Below are 27,972 nucleotides of genomic sequence, written 5' to 3'. Positions count from 1 at the left end.
TGGAGTTCTGTTCATGTTAAGCCCACCCCTTTATGCAGAGAAGAGGCGGGGTTTAGCATAAACATTTGCTTCCCAAGATATAAGCCAGGACAAAGGTTATACACTTTCACACCCCATAGATTATACATGACCCAAATTTGTCCATGTTTTGTACATACCGGTAAATCAATTTCTACTGAGGTTAAAAAAAATTCAGCCAATAACAGTCAGGCAGCTGACGATAAATTAGCTTCTTAATCACCTAACAGCTAAAGGGCTTTTATAGGCTCAACTGTATTCCCTCCCTAGGTCAGATGAGATTTGCCTGTTAGAATAATATTTTGCTCAACAATACAGTGCATTTTACAATTATTTTTCTACAAATTTAGCCACCAAATGAACGTTAATAATCTATTTATTGTTAGCCATTTTTTCATATAAATTTTGTAAAAACAAATACATAATGTACATGGAAAACATACATTTTGACAGGATCTTTCCTCGCAGTGTACTCTGAAATGTCACCTTTGTTTTTCACATATTTACATTTTATTATAAAACAATCACAGTTCTCAGTCATGTCAATTTCCATAAAGTAGGCCAACAATCTCTCTGATAAACAGTACTTAAGGTCTTCAAATAATCTTGGATCATTTTAAAATCTTTATACATGAATATGTGCAGGCCAGAAAACAGATAAAAACAGCAAACAACACAGTACTATAGACAACATACAAGTGTGAGGCTGCATTTCCACTTGTGCGGTGCGAATCGCCGCGGTAAAAATTCGCATGCGGATGCGAAATTCGCATGCGGGTCCATGCGAATTTTCATGCGTATTCGCACGCGAATTCGCATGGATGACGATGTATGCGAATTTAACCATGGCAGTGCTGGTGTGCTTTTCCATTGTTTCTATGCGAATTCGCATGAAAATTCGCATGAAAATTCGCATACCTAAACCTCATGCGAATTTCCTATTAAATACATTGTATGCGATTCGCATAGTGGTATGCGAATTCTGATGGCTCTGCCATGCGAATTTTTTCTGCACAGAAAAACGCAAAGGAATCCTGACAAGTGGAAACAGTCCCATTCACTTGTATTGCTATGCGAATTTGCATGCGAAAAACGCATGCGAATTCGCGATAGTGGAAATGAGCCCTTACTGTTCTCTAGGACAGCTGTGGTCTGTAAAATGTGAACGCCACTAATAAGTCTACCTCTTCTTAGAACAGAGAGACGGTTTTACTAGTGTGGCATGGCTATTTCAAATAAATAATAATTGCCAAAATCCTTCCAGAAACCGTGGACAGATGTATATGTTCAACTGGTATCAGTACTAGAGTATTAAACCATATGGTTGAATAAATTCCATCTCAAGCGAGAGATAAAAAAAATAATTTGGGCATAAGCAGATCCATAAAACATCGAGAGCATCACGCCTTTTTCCACTGCAAATCGCAAACGTACTGTGATTGATTTTTTTCTAAAAGCACCTTGGTTGAAAGGTAGATAAAGTCTTCTGAAACAAATTGTCTATTTAGTGGCAGTACAAGAATTATGTGTAAAATAAAACATCCAAAGTGGAAAAGAGCCGGTACAACACTGCCAGAATGCTCTGAAACAGCAATCACCAGTCCTTTGAAATATTAATCCTCAAATGTTAGCCCAGCACCTTGTGGCTCTGCCTCTCAGCAGTGGCCAGACTTGTGACAATGTTGTTGCCTCTCCCACAAAGGTCATAAATGGATGTGTAGCCATTGGTCTGTCTACACTCAGGATGCACCTTGTCAACTTTGAAGGGAACGATTGCCAAATAGAACTAGGGTGGGCCACAGATGTGAGGGCCCAGCACCTCTCCTGGGACCAATTCAAATGTATTTGGCACATATACTGTGCTGACCATCAAGACACAAGTCAGTATCCGAACTCTAACTGCTCACATTTCACTTTCAAAACAGTAGTAAGTGCATTTCTTAAAGAGACTCTGTAACAAAATTGTGAGCCTTATTTCTTCTATCCTATAAGTTCCTATACCTGTGCTAATGTGGTCTGGCTTACTGCAGCCTTTTCTAGTTGCACTGTCTCTGTAATAAATCTTATCTTCTTTCCTCTGTCGGGCTCAGGCTGGAATGTGTGGAATGTGCAGCACTGCTTGTGATAGGCAGAAGCTTTACACACCCTCTCCAAGCTCTCCTTCTCAGCCTATCACACTCTGGTTAGCAGCCATGTCTTTTGTTTGTAAACACTACCTAAAACTGGCAATTACAAGCCAGGATTGCAGCAGGGAGTGACAGAAACAGCACAGAGGGGCCTAGGAGAACATAATGAATAGAATGGTATGCTTTTTATTGTAAGAATTTTAGAGTACAGATTATCTTTAAATCAAAACTTTTACTGGATAGAATGTAGTTTTTGAAGTCATTTCGACATATTGACAAATGGACAACTAAACCTGAAAAAAAGAAACAAAAAACAAAATGCTTAAAGTTTTTAGATGACATTTATTTTTTCATTTAAATATGATTGTTACCATATTTGGGCTGGGTTCAAAGAGTTGCGTTGCGTTCCCTGTAGCAGCTGGAATGCACCAGAATGGGAAAGAGGCACTGCTCATTATACGACCATTGCATCGCATGCAGTTAAAGTTGGGATATAGCACTGCGACTGCTGCACTGTGACCATTGCATTGCTTTTACAGTGTGCTGCTATGCGTTACAATGCGGCTGTTAGGACACACTGTCATGCCCCACTGTGAACCTAGTCAAAGTCCTGTTTTAGATATATGTACAAAGATATTTACAATATCTTGTAACTAAATATTTCTTTACATTTGTGCCAAAATATCTGATTTCATAGTTTGGTATTCAAAATGTTGTTTAGAAAATGTCAGTTAAATGAGAGTCTTGCTGATGGCTGACAAGTGTCAGATATAATTGCGTGGCTCAGTGATTATCGTTTTGTACCTGCTAGAATGTATAAGTACAGGAATGCAAATTTCTGGTTTTAACAAATACAGGGAATTGACACTTTTTTATTTACAATAATAGTCCTTTACCAATAGCCTTAAAGTTTTTGGGATTCAAATACATTTACCCAATGTATGCAGCAGGTGGCTGGTCAATCAATATGGAAATAATGATCTACTTTAACTCTTGAAGTACACTTGATGTGGGCTGAAACAAAAATAAAAATAGTGGGTTACTGGTTGATGGATCACTTACTACTAACACTCTTCCTGCTGCTAGTTGTCGATAGTCAAATATTAAAAAGAACCAGGCTAAGCAGAGAACCCAAGAGGCAACAAGTAGCATGAGAAGTGTTAGGGGTAAGTCAATATAAACAATACAGTATATGCTTATTTACATTTTTAATTTTAACTTAAACTGACAGCTAATTTAAGAAAAATCTGGAGATTTGTTCAGCAGATTATACAAACTGCCTCCAAGTGAGGCACTTCCAAAGCACTGCTTACAGGAGGGGCACACCCCCTGCTGCATAGGTTTGGTAAATATGAGATATTTATATTTGTATGACAAAAGATTCAGAGATAATTAAAACTTAAATGTTTAGATTTAAAAGAATTATTAAAACAAATAGTGATCAAATCGGTCGGTAAAAATGGATACGTGTATGGCCAACTTTGACCATAGACAAACTATCATTTTACTTCTGTTCTGAATACATATAAAGTTGGTCATTCACCATACTGATTGTACAATCTTATTTAATCTTGATACATGGTTGTAGGATAAGGATCAGGTGAATGTACAGTCAACCTGGTAATCCTTCTACTTTACAGATGATTCCTCAAAATTATATGGGGTATAACTTCAAGCGGATCCAAGATGAAAAAGTAACTATAACAAATAACTTTATATATCTTATCTAAAGTTTAGATAGTTTACACAGCAAATCTAGCTGCAAACAGCTTTAAACGTTTATGATTATTTATTGCTGTGATACAATGCGGGCAGCCATGTTATGTTTTTCACAAGCCTGAGGGCTGGATATGCTATCAGCTTGCCTGTGTGTAAATTCAGTCCCCTCTGCCTCTGAAATCAATGGCTAGTAACCTCCTCCTGCCCAGACTTAGCTCCCATAAGCCCCTGCTACTTGGGACTGAGTGCCAAGGCTCTCTAAAAAGCTGTGGGCGAAGCTTGTTTAGTTTATAGAGAATTAGAGTATTAAAACAAAAAAAGTAGTATTTGGCTTGAGGATGCCCTATAAACTGTATGAAAGGAACACATTTATGCAATGAGTAAAAGTTTATCTTGGATCCACTTTAAGACTGAATGCTACATGAGTGAATTCCTTTCTGCTGGAAAAGTTACCAGGCATAAGCATTAATTATTATGCATGCGACTCTGCAAATATACACTACAATAAATTGTAATATTTATATTTGACAAAATAGTAATTCAGGAATATTATTTAAAAGGATCATTACAAAATAACTATCTGGAGATTTCTCTAGGTAAAAATATAGATGCGTATGAATGCCATGGACATTCTGGTTTTCAATTTATGACGTTGACACAAACACTAAATAACCGAAGATCAGCTACAGAAAGGATAAGAACACATACATTTTCTACTTCAGTATGCAGCAGATGAAGCAAGCAATATAGCTTTATACTGTGTCAAGCAGAACTAAATTAGCAATTAATCAGATTTCTACTCATCTCTCAGGACAGTGATCTTCAAACTTGGCTCTCCAGCTGTTAAGGAACTACAAGTCCCACAACGCATTGCGGGAGTCTGACAGCCACAGTCACGATTCATAAATGCAAATGCATTGTGGGACTTAAAGAGAAACTCCAACCTAGAATTGAACTTTATCCCAATCAGTAGCTGATACCCCCTTTTACATGAGAAAAATAATGCTTTTCACAAACAGACAATCAGGGGGCGCTGTATGATGATTTTGTGCTGAAACCCCTCCCACAAGAAGCTCTGAGTACCGCGGTACTCTGGGCCAACTGCCACAATGTAACAATGTTCACAGACAGGAAATGGCTGTTTACAGCTGTCTGTAACAGCCAGAGCAGCTAGGCGCAGCTACATAACCTGCCCACAGTAACAATGTCACCATGTAATAAATGTCAGAATGTAAATCAGGGAGAGGAAAGATTTTACAATGAGCAAACACTGACTAAATCATTTATACATAATTATGGTAAAAAATAAAGCACTTTTTTTACTAATTATTTTCACTGGAGTTCCTCTAACAGCTGGAGAGCCAAGTTTGCAGATCACTGTCTTAGGATATCCAGGTGGAGGAGATCTTCTGAGGGGACAGCAGCACCCCAGAGGGCAGCAAAACTACAGCGAGGTACCTGATAGAAGCCACAGATAAGTGAATCTAATCCCCTCTACAGGTAGATTTTTTTTTTCTAGCTTCATGTTGTGGCTCTACAAGGGAGGGACAGTAAAGGTGCCTATACACTGAGCCGTTTAACGGCCGATCGAACGCCGATCGATCGATTTCAATCGATCTGACATGCTGGAAAATCTAGGTCGATCTGTTGAGATTGCTTATAATTTTGCATTGGCCCTTATGGAAATCTGATGGCTAAAAATGCCATCAGATCGATTTTCAATAGATTTCATACTGAAATCTATTGGACATCTGTTCCTAGTAAAAAAAAATGTTCCTAAACACATCAGAAATCTATCTGATGATCTATCTGCTGCTAATCTAACGAGTGTATGGCCTCCTTTATTGGGATGCAAATAATTCCAAGTTAATGCAGAATTGTGTAAATTTATGCAGCTTGAAAATCGACAAACCAAATCTCACCAAGGTGGAATTCGATTGGCCCATTTTCATGCTGCATAAATTAGCATTCAAAATTTGTATAATCCTGCATCAACTTGAAATTATTTGCATCTCATTGACCATCACTATTATTCATCTTTCTATATGCAATCTAAAAATGCCATAAAGCGACTGCTATGACTTCTGATTTACTCGTGACTTTTTTGTTCTTTGAATTTGTTCAAAGTTCATCTTTGAACAGAGGGGATAAGCATTACTGATCACAGCCCTACTTTTAAGCTAGGTACACACGCTAGATGACACTCGGCTGAGGTGGTCATTCAGGATTGTCCCAGCCCAGAATCTAGTTTGGTTACAGGTGTCCCCTGACAATCATATAAAGGTCTAGCATGCTGGATGCTTAGCAACAGTAACACCTGACCAACAGTGCTTCTCCTCCCCATTTAGTTTCCTTTATGGAAGGGCAACAACTCAGATGAACACAAAGTTCAGGGAATCTTATGATTAGGGACAGCAGATGAAAGAGCTTGTAATCGGCTCCAGATATAAGTGGCATAGGCCTCAATTCACTAAGATCATGCTAGAGATAATAAGGCAAGAGGAAACTTGCCTCCACACGTGAGAGAGTTATTTTACCTCTTCATTCCTTAAAGAGAACCTGTACTGAGTAAAATTATTTAAAATAAACACATGAGGTAACTTCAAATAAACATTACATAGTTACCTCGCCATCAGTTCCTCTCAGTAGCTCACCATTTTCTTCTTACAGTGATCCCTTCCAGTTCTGACAACATTTTGTCAGAATTGAAATATATCAGTTGCTGTCAGTTATTTATCAGTTATAGCTGAGAGGACAACTGATGTGCCCGGTAATGTCTATGTTTTCCTATGGCTCAAGTGGGCAATGTTACAGTTTAACAGTGTGCTGACCAGAAAGCTGTTATGGGGTAATGGCCATTTTCAAAATGGAGGACAGAGAATTTCCTTGGTCACAGTGGACAAACAGGACGTGGGAAAGGAAAAAGAGCTTGAGGAGTAGATTACACAAGTGGCAAGTATGACTTGTGTATGTTTATTTTGACTTTAATTTTCAGTTCAGGTTTTCTTTAAGTTACCTCTCCTGTAGTTAATTTACCTCCTCTGTAGTTAATTTACCTCCTCTGTAGTTAATTTACCTCCTCTGTAGTTATTTTCACATGCAGCTAATTAACAGCCTGTCTTTAACTCTGGAGTTATTTTAAGGATTGGAGAGTTAATTTAAAGACAGAAGAGTTAACTTTAGGCTTGCCTGAGGTAAAATGTTTCCTGAATACTACATGCCTTATCACCATGGTAACAACTCTAGAAGAGTTATTAAAGACAGGAGATAAGTTTAGTGAATTGAGGCCATAGTCTATGGGTTGGAGCAGACAAATATTTTCACACACTTACCCCTCCCACTGGCTTCAATGAGAATGCTTCATGCAGCTGCAGCACATTATAGCAGGGAATAATGTTGCCATGTGGTGCAAGCCTTTCAAGACACATACCATGTATGGCCACATGTGCACATATTAACCTGATGTATCACTCATATTTACTACATAACAGATACCAGAAAAATACCAGAAGGGTGCCACAAGGAAAGGCATCTGTAAACTATTATACATATCTCTGCTCTAGATCATGCAGCCATACAGCTATGGGCCTCTTACATCTGAAGTTTTAGACCTAAAGAGACAAATACAGCAAAAGTAACATTATGACCATATACCAAGGCTCACCTTTTTGGGAAGATTCCTGGATAAAAGGATTGCCCAATTTAAATGATGCAGGAAATACCTCAAGGACCACTGTGGCCCTGTTTTGTAGCATCATGCTGTGCTTGTGCATTATTTTAGCAGCAAGACCCACCATTCCTCCCACAGCTATAAAAATATCCAGCATAGCACAGTCTGTTTAAAATCTTGGGCAACCCCTGTAAAGACCCTTGATTGCTTTTTCTGTTCTTAAATGATTGATGTTTGAAGCTGTAGGCGCTGACTCACAGGTACGGTTTTGTGATGCTTCCTATCAAACAGCAATCACTGTGTACAACGTGCATAAACAGCTGTGTATGGCAGCCTCCATCTGAGTTGATAGACATCAAACCGCATGGAAAATTTTCTTGAATATTCTTTTTTTATCTCTGCTGATAACAGTAATGAGCAGCAACAGCCTCAAGACAGTTGTCAGAGTGATTGCTCAGCAGGCAATGAATCCGGCTGCGCAGAACAGAGTATGTTTAGATTCCATAGACTACAGATTCCTGTGCTTGTAGCCAGCTTTAATATTTCCTATTAAATGCATCATTAGCAAGCCAAACTTGTTTCAGGAGTCAAGCTTCCTGGTATTGCTGAAGTCACTCCAGGCTTGTTTTGTATTGTCTACTACAGAGATCTTAAAACTAGACACTGATTCTGCAAAATTGAACATAAAATAACACCAGGCATTCTGGTTACGTCTTATTAAATGCATCACTATTCCACAGACATTTTAGAAAATCTATAATGAGCCTTAAAGAAGAAAATCATGTAGCATTTTAAATGCAAATATGGCAGAGAATGAGATGAAAACCACTTAGGCTCCCGTACATGGGCAACTAACAGATGCTGAAGCCACTACAACATCCACTGCCTGTCAATGATCAGGTGGATCACCCAGGGAGTTGCCGGCAGCTGCAAGCACTCAACATGAGCCACATCCCCTGAGTGAGCAGCAACCACCCGTGTAACAGTATCTGCTGCGCAGTAACCACCGAATCAGGGAGAAAAAAGGGCGAAGGAGCTCTTTGCAAAAAAGGGTGCCGCAATAGGCGACTATTATAAAAGCCATGATTTGCGGCAAAGAAGGAAAATGTTGGGGCACGCCCGTCGCCCGCTATCAGGTGTCGCCTCCGGACACCAAAATGCACCTTCCTTGCTGCAAATCCCGCTTTATAAAAAAAAATGCAATTTGCTGCAAAGAAGGTAAATCTCAACGCCCAGAGGCGCACAATAGAATCGTGGGCACTGAGGCAAAGCGCCTGCTAGGCAATGCCGCATGCCTCAGCACCCACGATTTGCGCTGAAATGTACCTTTGACACAATTCACTGCTTTGCTGCGGGGGTGGGTTCCAATTAGGAGGGGGTGGCTAAGTGTCCGTGGGGGTTTTAAGTGTTAGGCATCAGTAGAGGGAGGTCTTAGGGTTAGGCATTGGAAGAGGGAGGGTTCTGTGTAAGAGTCGGGTTATGTTAAAACATAGTAAAATATCAGTAAAGATTACTAGTATTTTAATTTCACTGATATTCTACTAGTGGCAATCCCCTGTGTCGTTTTTTTCCTAGCACATTTTTTACATATGTGCAGTAACCACACCATGTGCAAACCACTAACACACGCATGGTTACAAACACTGCAGCAAGTGCAGTTTGCCAACTGCGTGTAAGGAAAAAAAAAAATCAATCTGTATCAAAACAGCTCTACATATTTCATATATTTATCGGCATAACACTGCCATACCTAGGATTTTATCTCTGAATACCTCTGTATGCTTCACTGGGAAAGCTGCATGGCATTGCTGTCAGCTGTTACAGAAATGGGAGTCATTGCTCAGAAAGGCTGAGTGTGCAAAACCAGCATCCCCCACAGAGACGTGCTTTCTTCCTGTAAACTGTAAACAAAGCCTAGCTGTAGGTGTATGAAGGTAGCACCAACCGCCACACTACTGTAAACTGGGTGTCAGAACACACAGTACATCACAGTTTTCTGGGCCTAGTAGCCACAAACCAGGTCAAGTTCACATGCTGACTACTGTCCACACCCAGATAGACAAACCAGGGAGATGTAACCATCAGAACTGTACCGTGGAGTCATGAAAGGTAGCCTTGGCCTGAAAAAACACGTTTCTTTTCATGTACATTGATATGTACCACCTACAGTAACTAAAAACTGTTGCAGAGCAGATAACTTCTTCATGGCAACATTATTCCCTACACAGTACACGAGTAAAGGGATGTGTTGCTAACATCCTAGATACCACATGGAACCTGTAGAGGTCTTGTGGCCGATCACTGTATGAGCAGTACCAAATAAAGACCAAATGGTAACTAAAGCTGCATACATTGCCAGATCTATGTTCAGTCAACAATCCTATGTTTGTATAAGCATCCACAGGGACTTATAACACATAGGTAAGGTCAGCTGAGTTAGATTTTCCAGTCTAGTTGCTGTTGCATTTCCCTGCAGGGAAGGGTCTCTGGTCTCTCCATATGATGGCCAGGCTGCGGGTGCATGATCATTATGGCTATGATATTTGTTCGATAATGCTTTGTATAATCACCAATCTTAAAAGAGAACTCCATGAAGTGTTTTTTTTTAGCTGCGCAAATGTTAAACATTCTCTATAGCCAGCTACCCAAATTGTCAAACCATGTTACAAACTAGGGGAAACTATTAAAAAGATGAATTAAAACAACTGATATAACTGGTAAGATACTTCTGTTTAATAAATCTGGAATTCTCATTTAAGTTTGCTCTAAGCTCTAACAGAACTGAAAAGGGAACAAAGCGAATCAAAATGATTACCTTGGCCTAAGATACCAACTTAGCAATACAGGTTTATCAAGGCAAGGTTGTTCTGCTGTGAACAATACACAGTGGAGTTTTGTGATTTGCAGCTACAATGAATAACATTCTAATAGCTACATTAGAGGACCTTTTAGTAGGCATTTTTCCTTTGGCGTAGATCAGAGAAGTGTATGGCATTAGCTACACTCTATTCCTGAACAGATTCTTCTGAAACAAATGTGAGCCAACTACAAACATAGCATTGGTTTTAGTGGGAGAAAACAGAGGATAAACAAAATTCCAATGATATTTTCCTATGCAGGTATGCAAAAAGAAGAATCCAGATGTGCAAAAAGATATTTTAGCTGTCAGACATGCTGGAACGATGCTGTGTCTACAGGCATTAAAGGACCTCATGCTTCTTGCCAATACATTGTAAAACACACAGTACAATTCAGGGGCGGTGACGGCGACCAATAACAAAGATCCATCTCCAATACCTAATACCAATCATGCTAATAAGTACAGACCTTTAGTTAAGGGAAAATATGTAACAGTAAGGTGGCATTATCTGCAGCATGATTTCCCCTGTTGGTTGATTACTAGAATAAGGCAGCTGTGAGAGGTTTGCTGAATCCTGACTGGTAATGAACCTTTTATAAAACTAATATGCAGCACAACATTGTATGAATCAATAAATCTTTATTAGTAAACCATTGACAAAGCAGTCGGTAAGACTTTAGAAAAGCACTAAAGCATTTAAAATAGGTCATGACAAAGTGGTTACAAGGACCATGCATCGCCTTGGGCTGTCTTACCCTGACATGCCACCTGTCAGTTATGAACCTTGGCTTGCTGCCTTACTCCTCTCTTTACCTACACGTCATGTTTCCATCGATCAGTAAAGGTATATACAGTATAGAGCCTGAGTTTAAAATGTCACTGTGGACTTATGCTTATTTCTATTGTGTAATTGCCATGATGTTTATATATGCACTGGTTAGCATAACTTCTTCGAGCACTGAGTACCTTATGAGAGTATATCCACAGAGCCTGTCTGTGTATAGAAATGGGGTTGGTTTTTAAAAAGTAGTGGCTATTACATTCTCTGTGAGGGCTGGTGCACACTGAGCGGCTTTTTGAGCGTTTCACTTGGTCAATGTATCTCAATGGGGTGGTTCACACCACAGCGGGAGGCGTTTTGCTGAAACGCATACTCCCGGGGTGAGGCATTTTTTGGATTGCGGAGGCGTTTCTGCCTCCAATGTAAAGTATAGGAAAATGCAAACGGCTCTGAAAAACGGCAGTTCAGAGCGGTTTTGCAGGCGTTTTTGTTACAGAAGCTGTTCAGTAACAGCTTTACCGTAACAATATATGAAATCTACTACACCAAAAACGCTTCACAAAACCGCAAACTGCTAGCTGAAACGCTACAGAAAAAGAAGAAAAAGGGTTTCAAAATCTGCTAGCATTTTGCGAATCTGCTAGCGGGTTTTGGTGTGCACCAGGCCTGATAGCAGGAACACAACACCTCAAGACAGCAATGCTGCACGTTATGCCTGTGTTGGGTCAGGTACAGTGAAGAAACCAGTCGATGAAAAGTATGTATCACTTTTTATGTTAACGGTAACCAACTGCATCCAGTGCGTTACGATGTTGCAACCTTTTGTACGGCAATACTCCTGCCACACTGTGAACGACGCATAGGTGGATCATTGCAGTGTGGAAAGCCAAGAGGCCAGTACACCACTGTGAACAGGACCTGACTGCATTATTTGCACAGATATGGATCTCCTTCTGTTGCAATGCCGCACCTTCTCCGCTGTTTGTAGGGGTTGTTGTGTTTTATCTGCTCCTTTTGTAAGAGGTGGCGCTAACTTATTTGTCCCTACAGTCTTACAATCTTAAAGAGATTATAATAAAGATTTGAGGATTCATACATCAGTTTTATACATAGTTTCCATTACTTTGTATTCTGGTCCCTTTTGATGTAGCACACCGGAATGATACTGGCGTTCTACTAACATATGCAGCTGGTCCTTCTGTAAAATCCTCTATCCCAAGCAACTCAGCAGAAGTCACAGCAGCTTACAGCCAAGGGGGATATGTTAGTAAAGCTGGCCATACACCATTCAGTTTTTTTTCAATATTACAATTAACATTAGAATCGGTATTCATTTACAGCCAATAAAGATCAACATTGTGGATCAGTCTATATAGAGCGATTTTAGCCCTTACATCAATCGTAATATTGATTGCAAATGTTAACATCCATTAGACATCTATTTGAACATCTAATTGGGCAGAAAAATGTACAATGTATGACCAGTTTTAGGCTGCTAATGCAATCTTACAGTTGGTTGGTGAAAACGCATTACTACTATGATGCTTGCTTTAAAGGAAATAGAAGTGAGAGGGTTATAGATGCTGCCATATTTATTCCCTTTTAAACCATGCACATGGCCTGGCTGTCATATTGATCCACTGCTTCTAAAAATGTTTAGCCATAGACCCTGAAACAAGCATGCCGAGCAGACATCTCTGTCAAGATTAGCTGCATGCTTGTTACAGGTGTGTGATTCAGACACTACTGCAGCCTCAGAGATACGCAGGACTGCCAGGCAACTGGTATTGTTTAAGGAAATAAACATGACAGCCTCTGTATCCCTCTCACTGCAGCTGTTCTTTAATAGTGATGAGAACATTCAAGTTTTTATGCCAATATACAGCATTATGGAGTTAGTCATTAAGTGTACATTCTGAGCTAAATGGAAAAGTAATACAAGCCCACATACATAATCACAAAAAAAACATCGTATTTGTTCCATCAAACTTAACAGACTAGACTGATAACACTTAAATATAACATTACGCAAGAAAAGCTTTGGTAGGCCAAATTAACTGTACATCAGGCAAATATGCAACAACAACAAAGATCCCTAGAACAAACATAAGACTGACAAATCTTCCTACATGGAACATCCAAACTGCCAATTCACCGCCTTACATGGAACATCCCAATGGCCAATTCACCACCTTACAGTTGTCTCTTAAAGCAAGGAATCCATAGGTAACTTTAAGGCAACACATAAAGGTAGGCTTGCAAAAATGGTTCAAACGAGTCTATGAAGCCATGTAAAAACAGATTACTAAACAGGAGAAAAAAATCCATGTAAAAGGCATTTTTTTTACGGATCCATGTATAATTAACGTTTGTTCACACAGGCTGGAGTGTTCAACTTGACGAGATAACACGTTCAAGAGCGGATACTATGTGGTCCCAGTTTTTACAAATAATTGCAAACAGTGTCACTGCACAAAAAGAGCAGACAATGTGGAAACGACTTTTCATCATTGGAGCGGTGAACTTAGCAATGGTTGACACAAAAACCAGGATAACAGTGATTAAGGCCACTAGTATGTTTATGCATTTTCCCAAGAGTACTTTGGCGTTCACGGATTCGGACTGCACAGATAGCTGTTCTTGCTGGTGGAGCTCCAGTTTAGAGACACGGGTCTGGCAGGACTCCAAAGCTTCCTATGAAAGACAAATAACAAAAAATTTGCTTAATACATATTGTGGACCTCATCTTTCTTTTATATACTAAAACAAAAATATCAGTCATGCAATAGAGAAACAGTTTGGCAACAGATTTTATACTTCAGAGCTAACGGAATATAGGACAGTATGATGAGCTGTGTATACAAGCCTTCAAATTCCTTATTAATGCTGGTACCCAGCATTAGTAAGGAATTTGAAGGCTTGTACCACACAATGCTACTTTCCATCGGAACAACGGGATCAAACCGATAAATTCCAACATGTCCGGTCGGCTCCAGATCAATAATGCAATCAATTTTGTGGAGTAATGATTCTGAAGATAGATCCAGTTATCAATTGGGAACAGTTTGGACATGTACACATGATGCACTTTCCTGTCAGATATCTCGTGACAGGAATATGCATTGTGTGTACCCAGCATTAGTTTAACTAAGCCCTACAAACCATTATGTCAGGATATGAGGCCCAGTGAGGACTACTTTGTCACCAGGCACCAATAAAAACTAAGAAGTGACTCTTGGAATTAAACTGGTACCAGTAAATCCATGTCCCTTCACCTCAACAGTATGGAATGGCAGCAATGCACCTTTGTAATATAGCAAACAAGCAGGCCAAAAAAAAAAAGAAGTATACAGTGCATGAAAACTAGAAGTCCACTATGGGACCTTACCCTGAAAGAATAGGAAGCTCTACTGAGAGAACCCAGCATGCCCTGCAACTTCCTTTTTGCGGCAACGTACCAAATAAAAAGTCAGGTAAACTGGGGAATGATCATTTATAAACAAGAAGAGTAATAGAGATTTTAACTTTTGGATTGCCTGGTTAGCATCCCTATTACTTGTTTACCAGATAAAAATAAAGAATTGATTTTTGATTTTATGCCCGACAGTTACACTTTAAGGCTGGGAGAACACTGAGCAGTGCAGAAAATGCAGAAAGCTATGCGTTTTCTGCACTATGCAGTTTTTAAATTTTTTCCATACATTTTTCACGTGTTTTGGTGCGTTTGCATTTTTCAATATTTTCCATTATCAATGGAGTAAAATACAGTATCTAATTAAAAGGGGGGGGAGGGGGGGAAGGCATGAAAAATGCATGTAAAAATGCTGTCCTCTGCGTCTCCATTGAGATGCATTATGTGCATTTTACATGTTTTTGAAAATTATGCAGGAAGTTGTGTGTTTTCAAAAGAGTTTTTACATGCGCCCCATAGATTTATATTATTGGAAAAAACTCATGCGTTTACAGCAACGCTAGCGTTTCTGCCTAGTGTGCTCCTAGCCTCAACTAAACCAATCAGAAGCATTAGGAAGTGCATGTGATTGGCTCACTTCCAAGCTGCCTCTCTAATCCGTGACACAGACATGCAGAATTCATCCACATTTTTTACATTCATTCTTATGAAATGAAGACCATAAGCGTTTTTTTTTAATTATTAAATTTCGCAGGTAAAACTATTTTTAAAAAATAATACAACCTGGATATTTTTCCCCAACACCTCTTTTATATTGTAAGCAAAGGACAGCCACAGTTATAGGTCAGCAGCTGAGTGACATTTACCTGAATATCCCTGGATCTTTCATAAGCTTGGTAAGCAACCTTTTCTTCAATGCTGGCCAGATCCTGTTTTAAATTGGTTGTCTCATGCTGGTGAAGGTCAGTCAGATCATTGAGTTGATCTTCAAGCCTTTCATACCTATAAAAGATAAGTCCAAGATCAACAAGATGCTAGAATTCAAGTTCCTCCATAGCATTAATTTGTAAGATATGTATGAGACGGATATATAGCATGGTAAATACTCCAGTAGATTTTCAGGCACATACCAGATTAAGTTTTCAGAAAGAGGACTATTTCTTCTACCCAAAGCCACTTATGGACTCTTTTACACTATATGCTGGAAAACTGATGGGTTTTACCTTATAACAGTGCATTGTGAAAAATCTTTCAGTTAACAAGTATAATATGAACTGAGCCATAGGGAAACATGGACATTACTTTGCACATCAGTTGTCCATTCAGTTATAATTGACAGTAACTGATGTAGTGTAAAACGACCCTAAGCCTTGTACACACACTAGATTAAAATGTGTGGGACAGCCAATAACTGCCTCTGACAGTTCTGCCTGTGATCATCCTGGCAGATCGATTTTACGGTCAAGGGTATTGTCCTTTCCACTAACTCCTTCTGCCACATGACACTCCTTATGCACTGCTCCATTGGCCCTCCTCCCCCTTGCATGACAACGGAACATGTGTCTTTACAGCCCTGCAAGGTCCCCTGAGGAATTGAATCCCAATCCCTGCTGGGGGACGTGCCGCATATGTTTATTTAAGGCTTCATACATCAAAATGTTAAGCAACAGTTTTTATATAAAAGGCTCAGCTCAAAAGGCAGATACTGAATTGAGCCTGAGGTGGATCGCTACATTCCTATCTTGTAGTAAGGCTGGGAGGAGGCGTGCCATGGGGTGGGATAGACTATGACTTTGCTTCTAAACCAAGAAGTCCAGCTCATGTCCAAGTTCACCAGGACTCAGAAAATCCTGGTTGGTGGCAGTAGCCTTTGCTGGTGAGGCGAGCAAGACTGTATAGCAGAGATTCTCAAAATGGCTGCAGTGTCATGCTGGTGCACCACAGCAAGATTCCAAAGGTGCTGCAGCTGCCTCGACCAGTACAGTCACGTACTTGAAGGAACATGCTGGACTTCTGGACAGGTATTCATGCCCACTCTCCATAATAATAAATAGTAGAGATAAAATTTATCAAAATTTTTGTAGTGTATAGAATGCAGTTGAGATAATATTCCTCTTGAAAAGTGAAATTACACATACCTTTACCAGTAATGTAGTAGTAAGGCTGTACACAATGGTCTTACAAAATAAATAATAACTCTCAAAATGTAACTAGAAAAACAATGCGTTTGCCACATTAACTAAATAATTCCGTGCACTCCCAACTCCCCCCCCCCCCCCCCCACACACACACTGCTTTGGTCCCCACTCTGATTCCCCCACTACTAGTCTTCCCACCAATGCAGTATGCGCATGTGGGGCAAAGCTACTTCTTGTTCCATTCGGTTTCCTAACTTCTCTCAGCTGCTGCCCACTCAGCTGCTGCCCACTCGTCACTGCGCCGCCCTCCATTTGATGTCATTGTGTGGTTGTGTCATAGAACCAATAGATACCTTTATATTTGAATATATAAAGTATATCCAATAGAATACATGTATACTATGGATTGTTTCTTGCTGCCACTGGTCGTCACCCACTTTCTTGTTTGTGGACCTGCAGGTCCTACAATTAAGCTTTTCTGCCTCAGTACAATATATTTATACAGATATGGATGTATAAACTCAGCATGATAAAAACTAGTCAGTGGAAACGGTTATATTGAATTAATTTAATTAACAGACAATGGTTATGATAACACGAATTGTCTCTATGATGCCTATTATTAAATGCCTATTATTAAAATAAATCAGAATGTTTCTCTTTCATCTTATGATTAAGACTTTCATTTTACTGTTAATACAACTGTAATCCCATGGAAATTGCAACAGAATGAAAGAAAATCCACACAAGAACATACTACTGTTTCAAGAGCAGCGGAGGGAAAAGATTAGCTCTATTCATGGTGAACACTGGTACACGTCAGAAGTGTATGTGTGAGCATTAATCATGGCCCTCAAAGGCTGTGACACTGAAGTGAAAAAAAAAATTATGATATAATGAATTGGTTGTGTAATCCTGATAATTAATAGATCAGTAGTAGCAAAGAAAATATTCTCATTTTTATTTTCAGTTATATAGTTTTTTGTTTATAACATTGCATCATTTTCTAATATTTGCAATTTACACACTACACTCAGCATTCTACATGATTTCACAGAGCAGGCTTGTGAACTTTTGAACTTTACTCTGCAGAAAAAAAACAAATTACAGTGACAGACACTTGAGATAATAAGCTTCAGACGACAGAGCTCTATGCTAAAGTCCTGGGACTCTGATAAGCTCTTTTGCATAGATAACTGGAATTTCTTAAAGGTGCCCATAGACTTGACAATTATGGGCAGATTCGACAAAGACAAATTCATCTCTAATCGAATCTGATTAGAGATAAATTAGTTTTTTTGTTGATTCTGCCCATACACTACAGGCCAATTCCCATCCGATTTCAGCATGAAATTTTCAGGGAATCGGCTTTCTTGTTTCTGGGTGGCTCTCTGTACACGCCACTGGTGCCTAGCCTCTGACATGTACGTAGAGCCGCCCGGAAGATTACATACACAGCGCGGAGACTGCTACTGGACAGGTAACGTATAAATGCACACACGGGGGGGGGGGAAATGAGGGAAGGACGACATTTATACATTGCGGTGGTTTCGGCTCATCGCTCGTTTCGGGAAATCGCCGCCGTACCTCCGCACACCCGACCAACCAACTTCGGCCAGACATCCTGCTCCATGCGCAATTGACCATGCGACCAATTTCCATCCCAAAATTGGTCGCTTTGTCGGTCGGGCATGCACTTGGCGGCACTGCTTTTCATTCAATTAGATTATAATTGGATGGTTGATCGGCCGCCAAGTCACCTGAGGTTTTTCAAGGTAAAGACCGTGGCGCCCCAATTGAATTGGAGTAAGTTGCTGCTGTGTGGAGGATGAATCCTTGCATCCAAAAGGTCAATAATGTAAAAGTGACACAGCGCAGATATACTCTTATCAGATGTGCATCTCTCCACTTCTCCACCTGTATGCACTCAATGTGCGAACAGAGTAAAGTGAAGTATACACGTTCTCTTTATTACTGGATAAAAGGCAATACAGGAAAATTGAGGTAGGGCACTTACTTCCAGAGGGTCCTAATCCACTTAGGACCCTCCCTGGCTGTTTGCGCTAAAATTTTATATATATGCTATGCTAGCCCGCCCGCTCCTGTTTATCCCCTGAGGACGGCAATAGCGGAAACTAGTCGGGACAGGAGCGGGCAGCACAGACACAGGATCGAGTGAAGGGGCTTGAGTACCACATTGGGTGGAAAGCGCAATCAGCCAGGGAGGGTCCTAAGTGAATTAGGACCCTCTGGAAGTAAGTGCCCTACCTCAATTTGCCTGTATTGCCTTTTATCCAGTAATAAAGAGAACGTGTATACTCCACTGAAAGTCCTTGTTTACTCTGTTCGCACATTGAGTGCATACAGGTGGAGAAGTGGAGAGATACACATCTGATAAGAAGAGTATATCTGCGCTGTGTCACTTTTACAAGTCGCCTGATGTATCGCCACCTTAACTCTTCCTGTACTGGAAACAATATTAGACTCCTATCTGCTGCTATTTTTTTTTTCTTAGATGTACAACACATACAAATCATATCAAAAGTTTAAATTAAGGGTAAATTAAGTGAATATACTGAAAAGATAATTTAGGCAATTCCCTTATACTACATAGAATTGGTAAGATTGGATGAAAAAATTGTACCATGTATGGCCACCTTAAGGAAGAGAATACTTCTTTTCACTCAATTCTAGGAGATGTGTCTCTAAATGTGGCTATACGCTTAATTGACTTCAATTGATATCCAGCACATTTGATCAAATCGGCTAGAAAGCAATGCCGCAAACAATTCCCGAATGGCCAATTTCCCTACGAAACTGGGCAATTAGATCGATCGTGCAGTACAGAAAATTTTGGTAGATTGGGAGCGTGTAGACCAGGCATGGGCAAACTTGGCCTTCCAGCTGTTGAGGAACTACAAGTCCCACAATGCATTGCAGGAGTCTGACAGCCACAGTCATGACTCAAAGGCAAATGCATTGTGGGATTTGTAGTTCCCTAATTGCTGGAGGGCCAAGTTTGCCCATGCCTGGTGTAGAACAACAAAGCTGTCTAGGGCACAGTTCAGGTCTCTTCTTTCCCCACTGGCTGCTTCTTTATGTCTTCACTTCTGTGTCCCTGGGCACCTGTGCGATGTAATGCAGTGGTCAAATGCTAGAGGCTTCTCATGGTCACAGCACCCCTAATGTCTGCATCTGCATTACATCACACATGCGCTCTGTGACTTGGTAGTGAAGGAGAAGCCAGCATGGAGAGCAGAGACCAGGATAATATGGTGGACAGGTGATAGTCTGCTACACTGGACGTGGCTGGCGGGGAGAGGGGGAAGTGTGTGACAATAGGGAGACCTGGCAGGCACAGACAGATTTCCAAAGATTTCATGCTTAAATCGATTAAAAATCTGTGTGTACTGATCTACTCTCTGATGAGAGGATGATTCGAGAAGGATTTATTTGCTAGCCAGAAATCCATCGACAGGTTGGTCAGTTTGCAATGATGGGACACAGATTCTCCATTTCTAAAAAATTATCGATTGGAATTTCCCTGTATAGGTCAGCTGGCTATAGCCAAGCAACATGCAATGTTGCAAAATTAGTTTTGATTGCAGAGTGACAATGCCTCTCACAGATTAAGATAGCAAACTGTACATGCCTCTTAAAGCGGATCCAAGATGAAAAACTAACTATAACAAGTAACTTGTCTATAGTTTACACAGCAAATCTAGCTGCCAAAAGCTTTAATAGAAAATTATTATTTCTTCCTGTGATACAATGACAGCAGCCATGTGGTTTGTAAACATTACACAGAGGCAGGCTTATCTGCGTCTTCTGTGAAAACAACCTAATCCCCCATCCTCCTTCCTCCTCCCCTCTGCCTTTGAAATCTCTGGCTACAAATACCTCCCCCTCCTCCTGCACAGACTGAGCTCCCATGAGCCCTTGCTACTGCCAAGGCTATCTGACAAACTGTGGGCAAGGCTTGTTTAGTTTATAGGGAATTAGAGTATTAAAACAAAAACAACAAAGTATTTGGCTTGAGGAATGCCCTATAAACAATAAGAAAGGAACACAATTATGCAATGAGTAAAAGTTCGTCTTGGATCCACTTTAAATAGCCTGTCTTGATATTGGCTAGTATTTGTTTGCATCAGCCAGGTAAACAACTTACAGAATATGAAAATACATGAACTAACATCGCCACCACTCAGAGGAAAGATCAGCAGAAGCTATACTTTCTCTACCAACTTGAAGTTTGGTATGGCCCCGAAACTTCTGATGAGCTTCTACTCCGCACAATTGAATCTATTCTCTGTTTTCCATCGTAATCTGGAACACTGGCTTCTCTGCCAGCAACAGACACAAACTACAGAGCGCCATCAGATCAGTGGAGAAGATCGGGAAACCACTTCGCCCTCTGGACCTTCTCTACAACTCCAGGCTGCACTCCAGACTGCGCTCCAAAATATTGAGGATTGCCAACAATCCCTCACACCCATGCCACCACTTCTTCAGTTGGTTCCCTTCAGGCTGGAGGTCGGTTCATCTCGACAAGGACCTCAAGGGATAGCAACAGCTTCTTCCCCTCAGCTGTCAACTCCCTGAACTCTGAACTCTTCACTCACTCACTCCCCCCTCCACCATAGATCGATCTTTCTTCCTTTTAGAAGCTGTAACAGACAGACACGTTTTACACTGCTACACACTGTACATCATTTGTGATAACATTTTTGTGTACATTTTATATTAAATTGCTTTATTTTTTAACTGTATACGGTGTGTCCTTGACTAAAGTTAGCCCTATACATGCAAAGCCCAATTCCGGGCATAACCCAGTCGTGCTTGGAGAAATAAAAATTCTGATTCTGAAATATTACAGTTGAGCCAGTGCCAAAGGATAACCCCTAAAAGGGTGCATTACACAAGGATAATACATGTTTTTTCAGGAATCTACAGCTAACATAAGGAAATCCTGTACAAATATTTAACATTCGGATAAACGTTATGCTGGAAAAAAAATAACCTTGCCACTACTTCATGCTCTTAAAAAAAACAAAAAAACAAAACAAAAAAAAAACATCTATTGTGAAACAAATACCACTCTTCAGCATGCCTGAATAGAAGCCATAATTCTTGATTTTACCAGCAGGTGGCTCTGCGGGTGAAGTCTTCAATAAAAGACTCAGTAAAGCAACTATAGGAGCACAATAGAAGCATTGCTGTTTTTCTCTGAGGAATAGAAAAATGTTTGAGGTTTAATATTAAGGGTAACAGAGGTTGAGGAAAAAAACACTTTTATTAAGCAATGCATTCAAAGATTAAGTACTTCTTAAAGGCTTTAGGATCAAATGTAAATATCACAGGCCTCACATACAAGTCAGTGAAATAGATGGGAAAAAAAAAAGTGCTGACGTATTTCAAGTCTGTAACAGATGGAAGGCAGATTTTCTTATCGCGTCAGCAAAGTGTGATATTTTAAACCAAGCACATAGTCACAGTTTAAAACTGTAAATAATAATACAAAGTGCAAACTGCACACAGGCTACAGATCCAACGACAGACTCCACACAACCACTATCTGCAAGGCCAGACTGCGCTACCTGGTCATACAGCGTTACACCTCTATATATTCACTGCATGCCATTGGAAAGAACGTGTCATACATCCTTTACAGTAGTTTGTTAAATGTTCATTATTCAACTCTGTGTGCTTTATACTGTCACAGTAGAAACTTCTAACCTCTGCTAGGCCTCTCTTACATGGGAGACTGCCTCCCATCTTCCAGCCACTGAATGCCTTTCGACAGCAATTTAATGCAACCAATGGCAGGGTTTGTATCTTCATGCCTATCAAGTGTTTTTATCATGTTGCAGTTACTCAGCAAAAAAAAACAAAAAAACCCCCTGCTATGTTAACTGTGAGTGCAGATGTGACCCCATGCAATGGACACCTCTCCACTGCCTGCACTAAGTGCTACAAGTGCCCGGACCAGTGCGTGGGAGCAGTCACCTATCGGACTTTACAAAGTTCAAAAAGGAAAGTATACCTTTGTAAGAGAAGGTGCTGTGGAGAGGCAATCCATGGCACATAGATGCGGGAAAGAAGCCTTCTGAACGCCTGAGAGGGCGTGCTGCACTCGTCCCTCCTGCAAAGAACACCCTTCCCTTTCTAAGCTGCCAGGAGGGACCCACAGGAGACAAGAAGGACACAGAGGCATGGGATGAAATCACTATCATGCCTCTGTGTCCAAAACAAACACATTCCACCATGGGTACACTTTAAAGAATATTCAGCACTTTCTGTAAATATGAATTTAATGGGAATAGTTCATATTTACCACCCGCAAAAAGCAGATAGACCTGCAAAGTCAAGGGGTTGATTTTGCTAATCTAAGTTTACATTGTGTTCCTAGATTAGAAAGAGTACTGATTGACTTGTATATAATCAGAACTACAACCAAAATAAAGTATGGCTCACCACTAAAACAAAGCGAAATGTTTGTGAAATATGAACACTCCAGTTTGCCACAACTGGAATTCGCACAAGCAGAAGCTGATATTTGCTTGGGGTAGGGTTGATTGGATTTGAGAACTGCCAGTGAGATTCTGGAGCTGTTGGATGACCAGCTGCCAGTACATTAATTTGCCCAGTGCAAATTTCTATTCTGTTTGATCCAAAATTTGCATCCTCAAACCTTTAAACATCACTGCTGGTCACACAAGCTAAAACTGACTGATCCTAATCATGATTAAAATACTATTTAGGGCTCGTTTCCACTATCGCGAATCCGCATGCGTCCAACGCATGCGGATTCGCACATGTAATGCAAGTATATGGGCCTGTTTCCACTGTAGCGTTGTTGAGGTGCGTTTTTTTCAGCGGTGAAAAACCGCACAAAAGAGCCGCAGAATTCGCCTGCGAGTGGAATGCATGCGAATCGCATGCAATATATTTAATAGGGAAATTGCATGCGATTTCCCCATGCATTTTTTGCCACGAATTCACATAGGTACCAATGTAAATTCACACAGGCAGTGACATGGTTAAAATTGCATATACCCTCACCTATGCGAATTCGCGGCACAAAACGCATGGGGAATCGCATCCGCATGCGATTTCATCAGCGGTGGAATCCAGGCGATTCCGCACCGCAATAGTGGAAACGAGCCCTCAGAAATATGGAGCGAAGAACTTGTCTGTTATGCAAATTTTCATTCAGACATAAGAGGAAGCCTAAAGCTGGCCATACATGCATTGAACTTTCTGATCACTTTTGTGTAGTTTAATGATCGATTGATAGTCTGATTGAACATGTTGTAAAATATCAGTGTGATGGGGTCCAGGAATGGTGGTGCATAATAGCATTGCACTGCACTGAGCAGTACAATGCTTGCAGTTCGATCAATGCTTGATAGATATGTACTGAAGTCTATCAAAACTGCGCTTGCTGTGTATGGTAAGAATAAATCACTATCTAATCGAATTCCAATTGGATAGGGATCGATTGGCGAGGCATGTAATAGGCCATAATCGATACGTGATCAATGGCACTACCCTCACCGATCATTTAGCTTAGAAATAAACACACCTGGCAGATAATCAGTGACTATCACTTGTTTTTCCTACCATAATCTTCCTCTTCTTGTAAGTCTAGATTTGCATTTTAACAGCATTCTCTGCTCAGAAATGCTAGTTGGGAAGTATTGGTTGATGTGCAATAATGCAGCCTTACAAAACCAGTACAACACCAACATTTCACCTTCCACATTAAAGGGGCACGGCAGCAAAAAATTGTAAAATGTAAAATATGTGCAAACCTATACAAATAAGAAGTACGTTTTTCCAGAGTACAATGAGCCATACATGACTTTTCTCCTATGTTGCTGTCACTTACAGTAGGTAGTAGAAATCTGACAGAAGCAACAGGTTTTCAACCAGTTTATCTCTTCATGGGGGATTCTCAGGTATTTATTTATTTTCAAAAGCACTTAAAGAGACACTGAAGCGAAAAAAAATTATGATATTATGATTTGTATGTGTAGTACAGCTAAGAAATAAAACATTAAGTTCATATACATCAGTCTAATTGTTTCCAGTACAGGAAGAGTTAAGAAACTCCAGTTGTTATCTCTATGCAAAAAAGCCATTCATTTCTACGACTTTCAAAGTCGTGGAGAGGGCTGTTATCGGACTTTTATTATCTCAACTGTTTACTTTTCCTCTGGCAGAGGAGAGGTCATTAGTTCACAGACTGCTCTGAAAGAATCATTTTGAATGCAGAGTGTTGTATAATCTGCACATATTAGAGAATGATGCAATGTTAGAAAAACACTATATACCTGAAAATAAATATATGAGAATATTTTCTTTGCTGCTAATCTTCTAGTAATTATTCATAGTACACAACCAATTCATTATATCATATATTTTTTTTCGCTTCAGTGTCTCTTTAATGAATGGCAGTTGCTCTGTCCAACTGCCAAAAAACTGTAGCAAGCAGGGAAGCTGGCCAGCATCATTGTTTAAATCCTTTTTAGGGAATATCTTTATAAAGAGTAAAAGCCTTGCTGAAAATCCCCTATGATGAGATGGACTAGTCCAAAACCTGTTGCTTCTGTCAGATTTCTACTACCTACTGTAAGTGACAGCAACCTAGGAGAAAAGTTAATGAATGGCAGTTGCTCTGTCCAACTGCCAAAAAACTGTAGCAAGCAGGGAAGCTGGCCAGCATCATTGTTTAAATCCTTTTTAGGGAATATCTTTATAAAGAGTAAAAGCCTTGCTGAAAATCCCCTATGATGAGATGGACTAGTCCAAAACCTGTTGCTTCTGTCAGATTTCTACTACCTACTGTAAGTGACAGCAACCTAGGAGAAAAGTAATTTATGGCTCATTTTACTCTGGAAAAAATGTTCTTATTTGTCTGTTTGCCCATATGTTAAATGTTACAATTTTGCGGCATAGTGCCCCATTAAACATCTGTTTTTCATCAAAGCCATCAGTGTATGTTACCTCCTTTATATCATTACACAGTTATACAGCACTGACATTTTCTGTAGCGCTTTTACAGGGTACATTTGACAGTTCTTTATAACTGTCCTTTAAGCTAGGCATAGCTATTGGATATTAATAATTTACCAGCTTGCACCACTATTAGTGTATACTTCAGCTGACGTTCAGTACAAAGCTAATGCAGCCAGCCATTGCTCCCATACCATTTCTGCCCATGCACACTGGCCACCCCTCCCCTATTAAATTACCGTAGAATAGAACAACCTTGTCACAGTTACAGCAATAAAATTATCAAACAAAAGGCCCTTCTTCATACATATTTGATGTTGATATTGAATCTAATGAATTTAATCCAATCAAAACTCACCTTTTCACTCCGGCAGCTGAACTCTGGTGCCCTACCTTTCGTGTCCCTACCTCTCCCTCCAGATTGTAAGCCTTTGGGCAGGGTCCTCCTTTTGTAAGATTATGTCACAGCGCTGGTAAGTTCAAGGTAGCACAACTCAGGATGTAATAAGCGGCTCCTCTTGCATGCACCCACAACCTGTATGCACTCACAGTGCCAATAGAAAGTCAGAGACACCACTCTCTGGGTAACAAGGACAAATCCGCTTTATTCCAATAAAAACATACAGAGCATGAGGGAAAAACTCACATAAAGAGGGTCCTATTCCAACAGGACCCTCCTTAACATCATACTTCCCTCCAATGTTGTACGCACTGTATGTTTTTAATGGAATAAAGCGGATTTGTCCTTGTTGCCCACTGGGAGTGATCTCTCTGACTTTCTATTGGCACTGTGAGTGCATAAAGGTTGTGGGTGCATGCAAGAGGAGCCGCTTATTACATCCTGAGTTGTGCTACTTTAAACTTACCAGCGCTGTGACATAATCTTGCCATATTCTTGTGGACATTGGACCTGTCTGGTTACAGCAGCTGTCACATAACAGTTACTGGGGCGCCTCACATCACCTTTTGTTTTGAGAACCTCCTCCTTTTGTGTCCTGATCATGCACCTCCATTACTGTGCACACATGCTATGCATTTGCGTGAACTTAACTTGCCTAATCCCCATGCTCCCATCCAGTGACTGACTAAGCACTACCTTGTACTCAGTGTGCTGTGTGATCTGGTTTTTCTTGTATTCCTTTATTGTCATATTTCTGTATGTCACCCCTAAATAACCTAAACTAATGTCCAGCGCTGCGTAATAGGTTAGCGCTTTATAAATACAATAAATAATGTACAATCTATTTAAAAGGTCAAATAATTTTTTTTTTTTGCTTTAGATTGACTGCTGAACTCTGAATTAGATATCAAAATGATCTAGGTAGCAGATTGGAGTGACATTTGATTTATGAAAATACTCTGACCTTTCTGCTCATAATCCATACAAAACACGCTAGAGAGAACACTTCTGCCCCCTCCCCCAGTACGATGGGAACACACAGTACATGTTTCTGAAGATAAAATATAATTTCTGTGAAAAAGGAGACCATGCCTTCAGAAGGAGTCCTGATTATGCAGGTGGAGGGAGCCCAACCTATGGGCAACCATTGGTAGAGGGGACTCCTAATCCTTTCCTAGTCAAAATAGCTCTCTGGCCACAGTAATAGGACAGTACTGCTTTCTATGGAGCCATGCTGGAACAATAGTGTATAATGCAGCAATTTGGACATCATAATTTTTAATGAGTGTCCTACATCCTGCTTGGTGGTCCACATTCTTCTTTCCGTAGCTTCTTGATGTAGTCACGCAGGGGCATAACTACAAGGGAGTAGCCACTGCAACTATAGGGGGGCCCAGAGCTGTAAGGGGGACTTAACTACTAATTTAGTCCCTCTGAAAAAGGGATCTATCCCTCAGATCAGGCGTTTTTGTGGCTATACTTGTTATGGGTTAGAGGATTATGATGCCCACACTTGTTTTATGACCCTTGCAAGAAGTACCCCCAGGTTGTGAAAATCACCAGGGGTAGGCAAGGGAAAGTATGTAAGCATTGTGGGGCTCTATCAAAGTTTTGCTGGAGGGCCCCATCATTTGTAGTTTGGCCCCTCAGTCACACAAATGCATTCACCAACTAAACCCAAAACGTAGTCAATCCTACTAGCAGTCTGGATTGACGTGAATATAAACAGTTACATTTAGATTGTAAGCCTTTGGCAGGGTCTTCCCTCCCTTCTTGCTACCCCAGGTATGACACCCTTCCCATGGACTAACTCGGACTTGAATTGCTAGG

At 40.3% G+C, this 27,972-nt stretch overlaps 1 protein-coding gene across 4 annotated transcripts in view; it reads right to left on the bottom strand.

The window, feature by feature from the left end:
* Positions 1 to 2,466: 2,466 nt before the first annotated feature.
* The window catches only part of TMCC3 (transmembrane and coiled-coil domain family 3), a 116,733-nt gene continuing 91,227 nt past the window's right edge, over positions 2,467 to 27,972 (bottom strand). For all 4 annotated transcript variants that reach the window (XM_068276799.1, XM_068276798.1, XM_068276800.1 and 1 more), the window contains exons 3-4: positions 15,453 to 15,588; positions 2,467 to 13,868 (exon numbers count right to left, since the gene is read on the bottom strand). In XM_068276799.1, coding sequence (XP_068132900.1) covers positions 13,566 to 13,868; positions 15,453 to 15,588 — 439 coding nt within the window. In that variant the 3' untranslated portion in view covers positions 2,467 to 13,565. The remainder of the gene's footprint in view (positions 13,869 to 15,452; positions 15,589 to 27,972) is intronic.

Source organism: Hyperolius riggenbachi, chromosome 3 (assembly GCF_040937935.1).
Source record: "Hyperolius riggenbachi isolate aHypRig1 chromosome 3, aHypRig1.pri, whole genome shotgun sequence".
Classification (NCBI taxonomy): domain Eukaryota; kingdom Metazoa; phylum Chordata; class Amphibia; order Anura; family Hyperoliidae; genus Hyperolius; species Hyperolius riggenbachi.
Note: the sequence above shows the minus strand (reverse complement) of the source record. Positions and strands in the feature narration are given on the sequence as shown.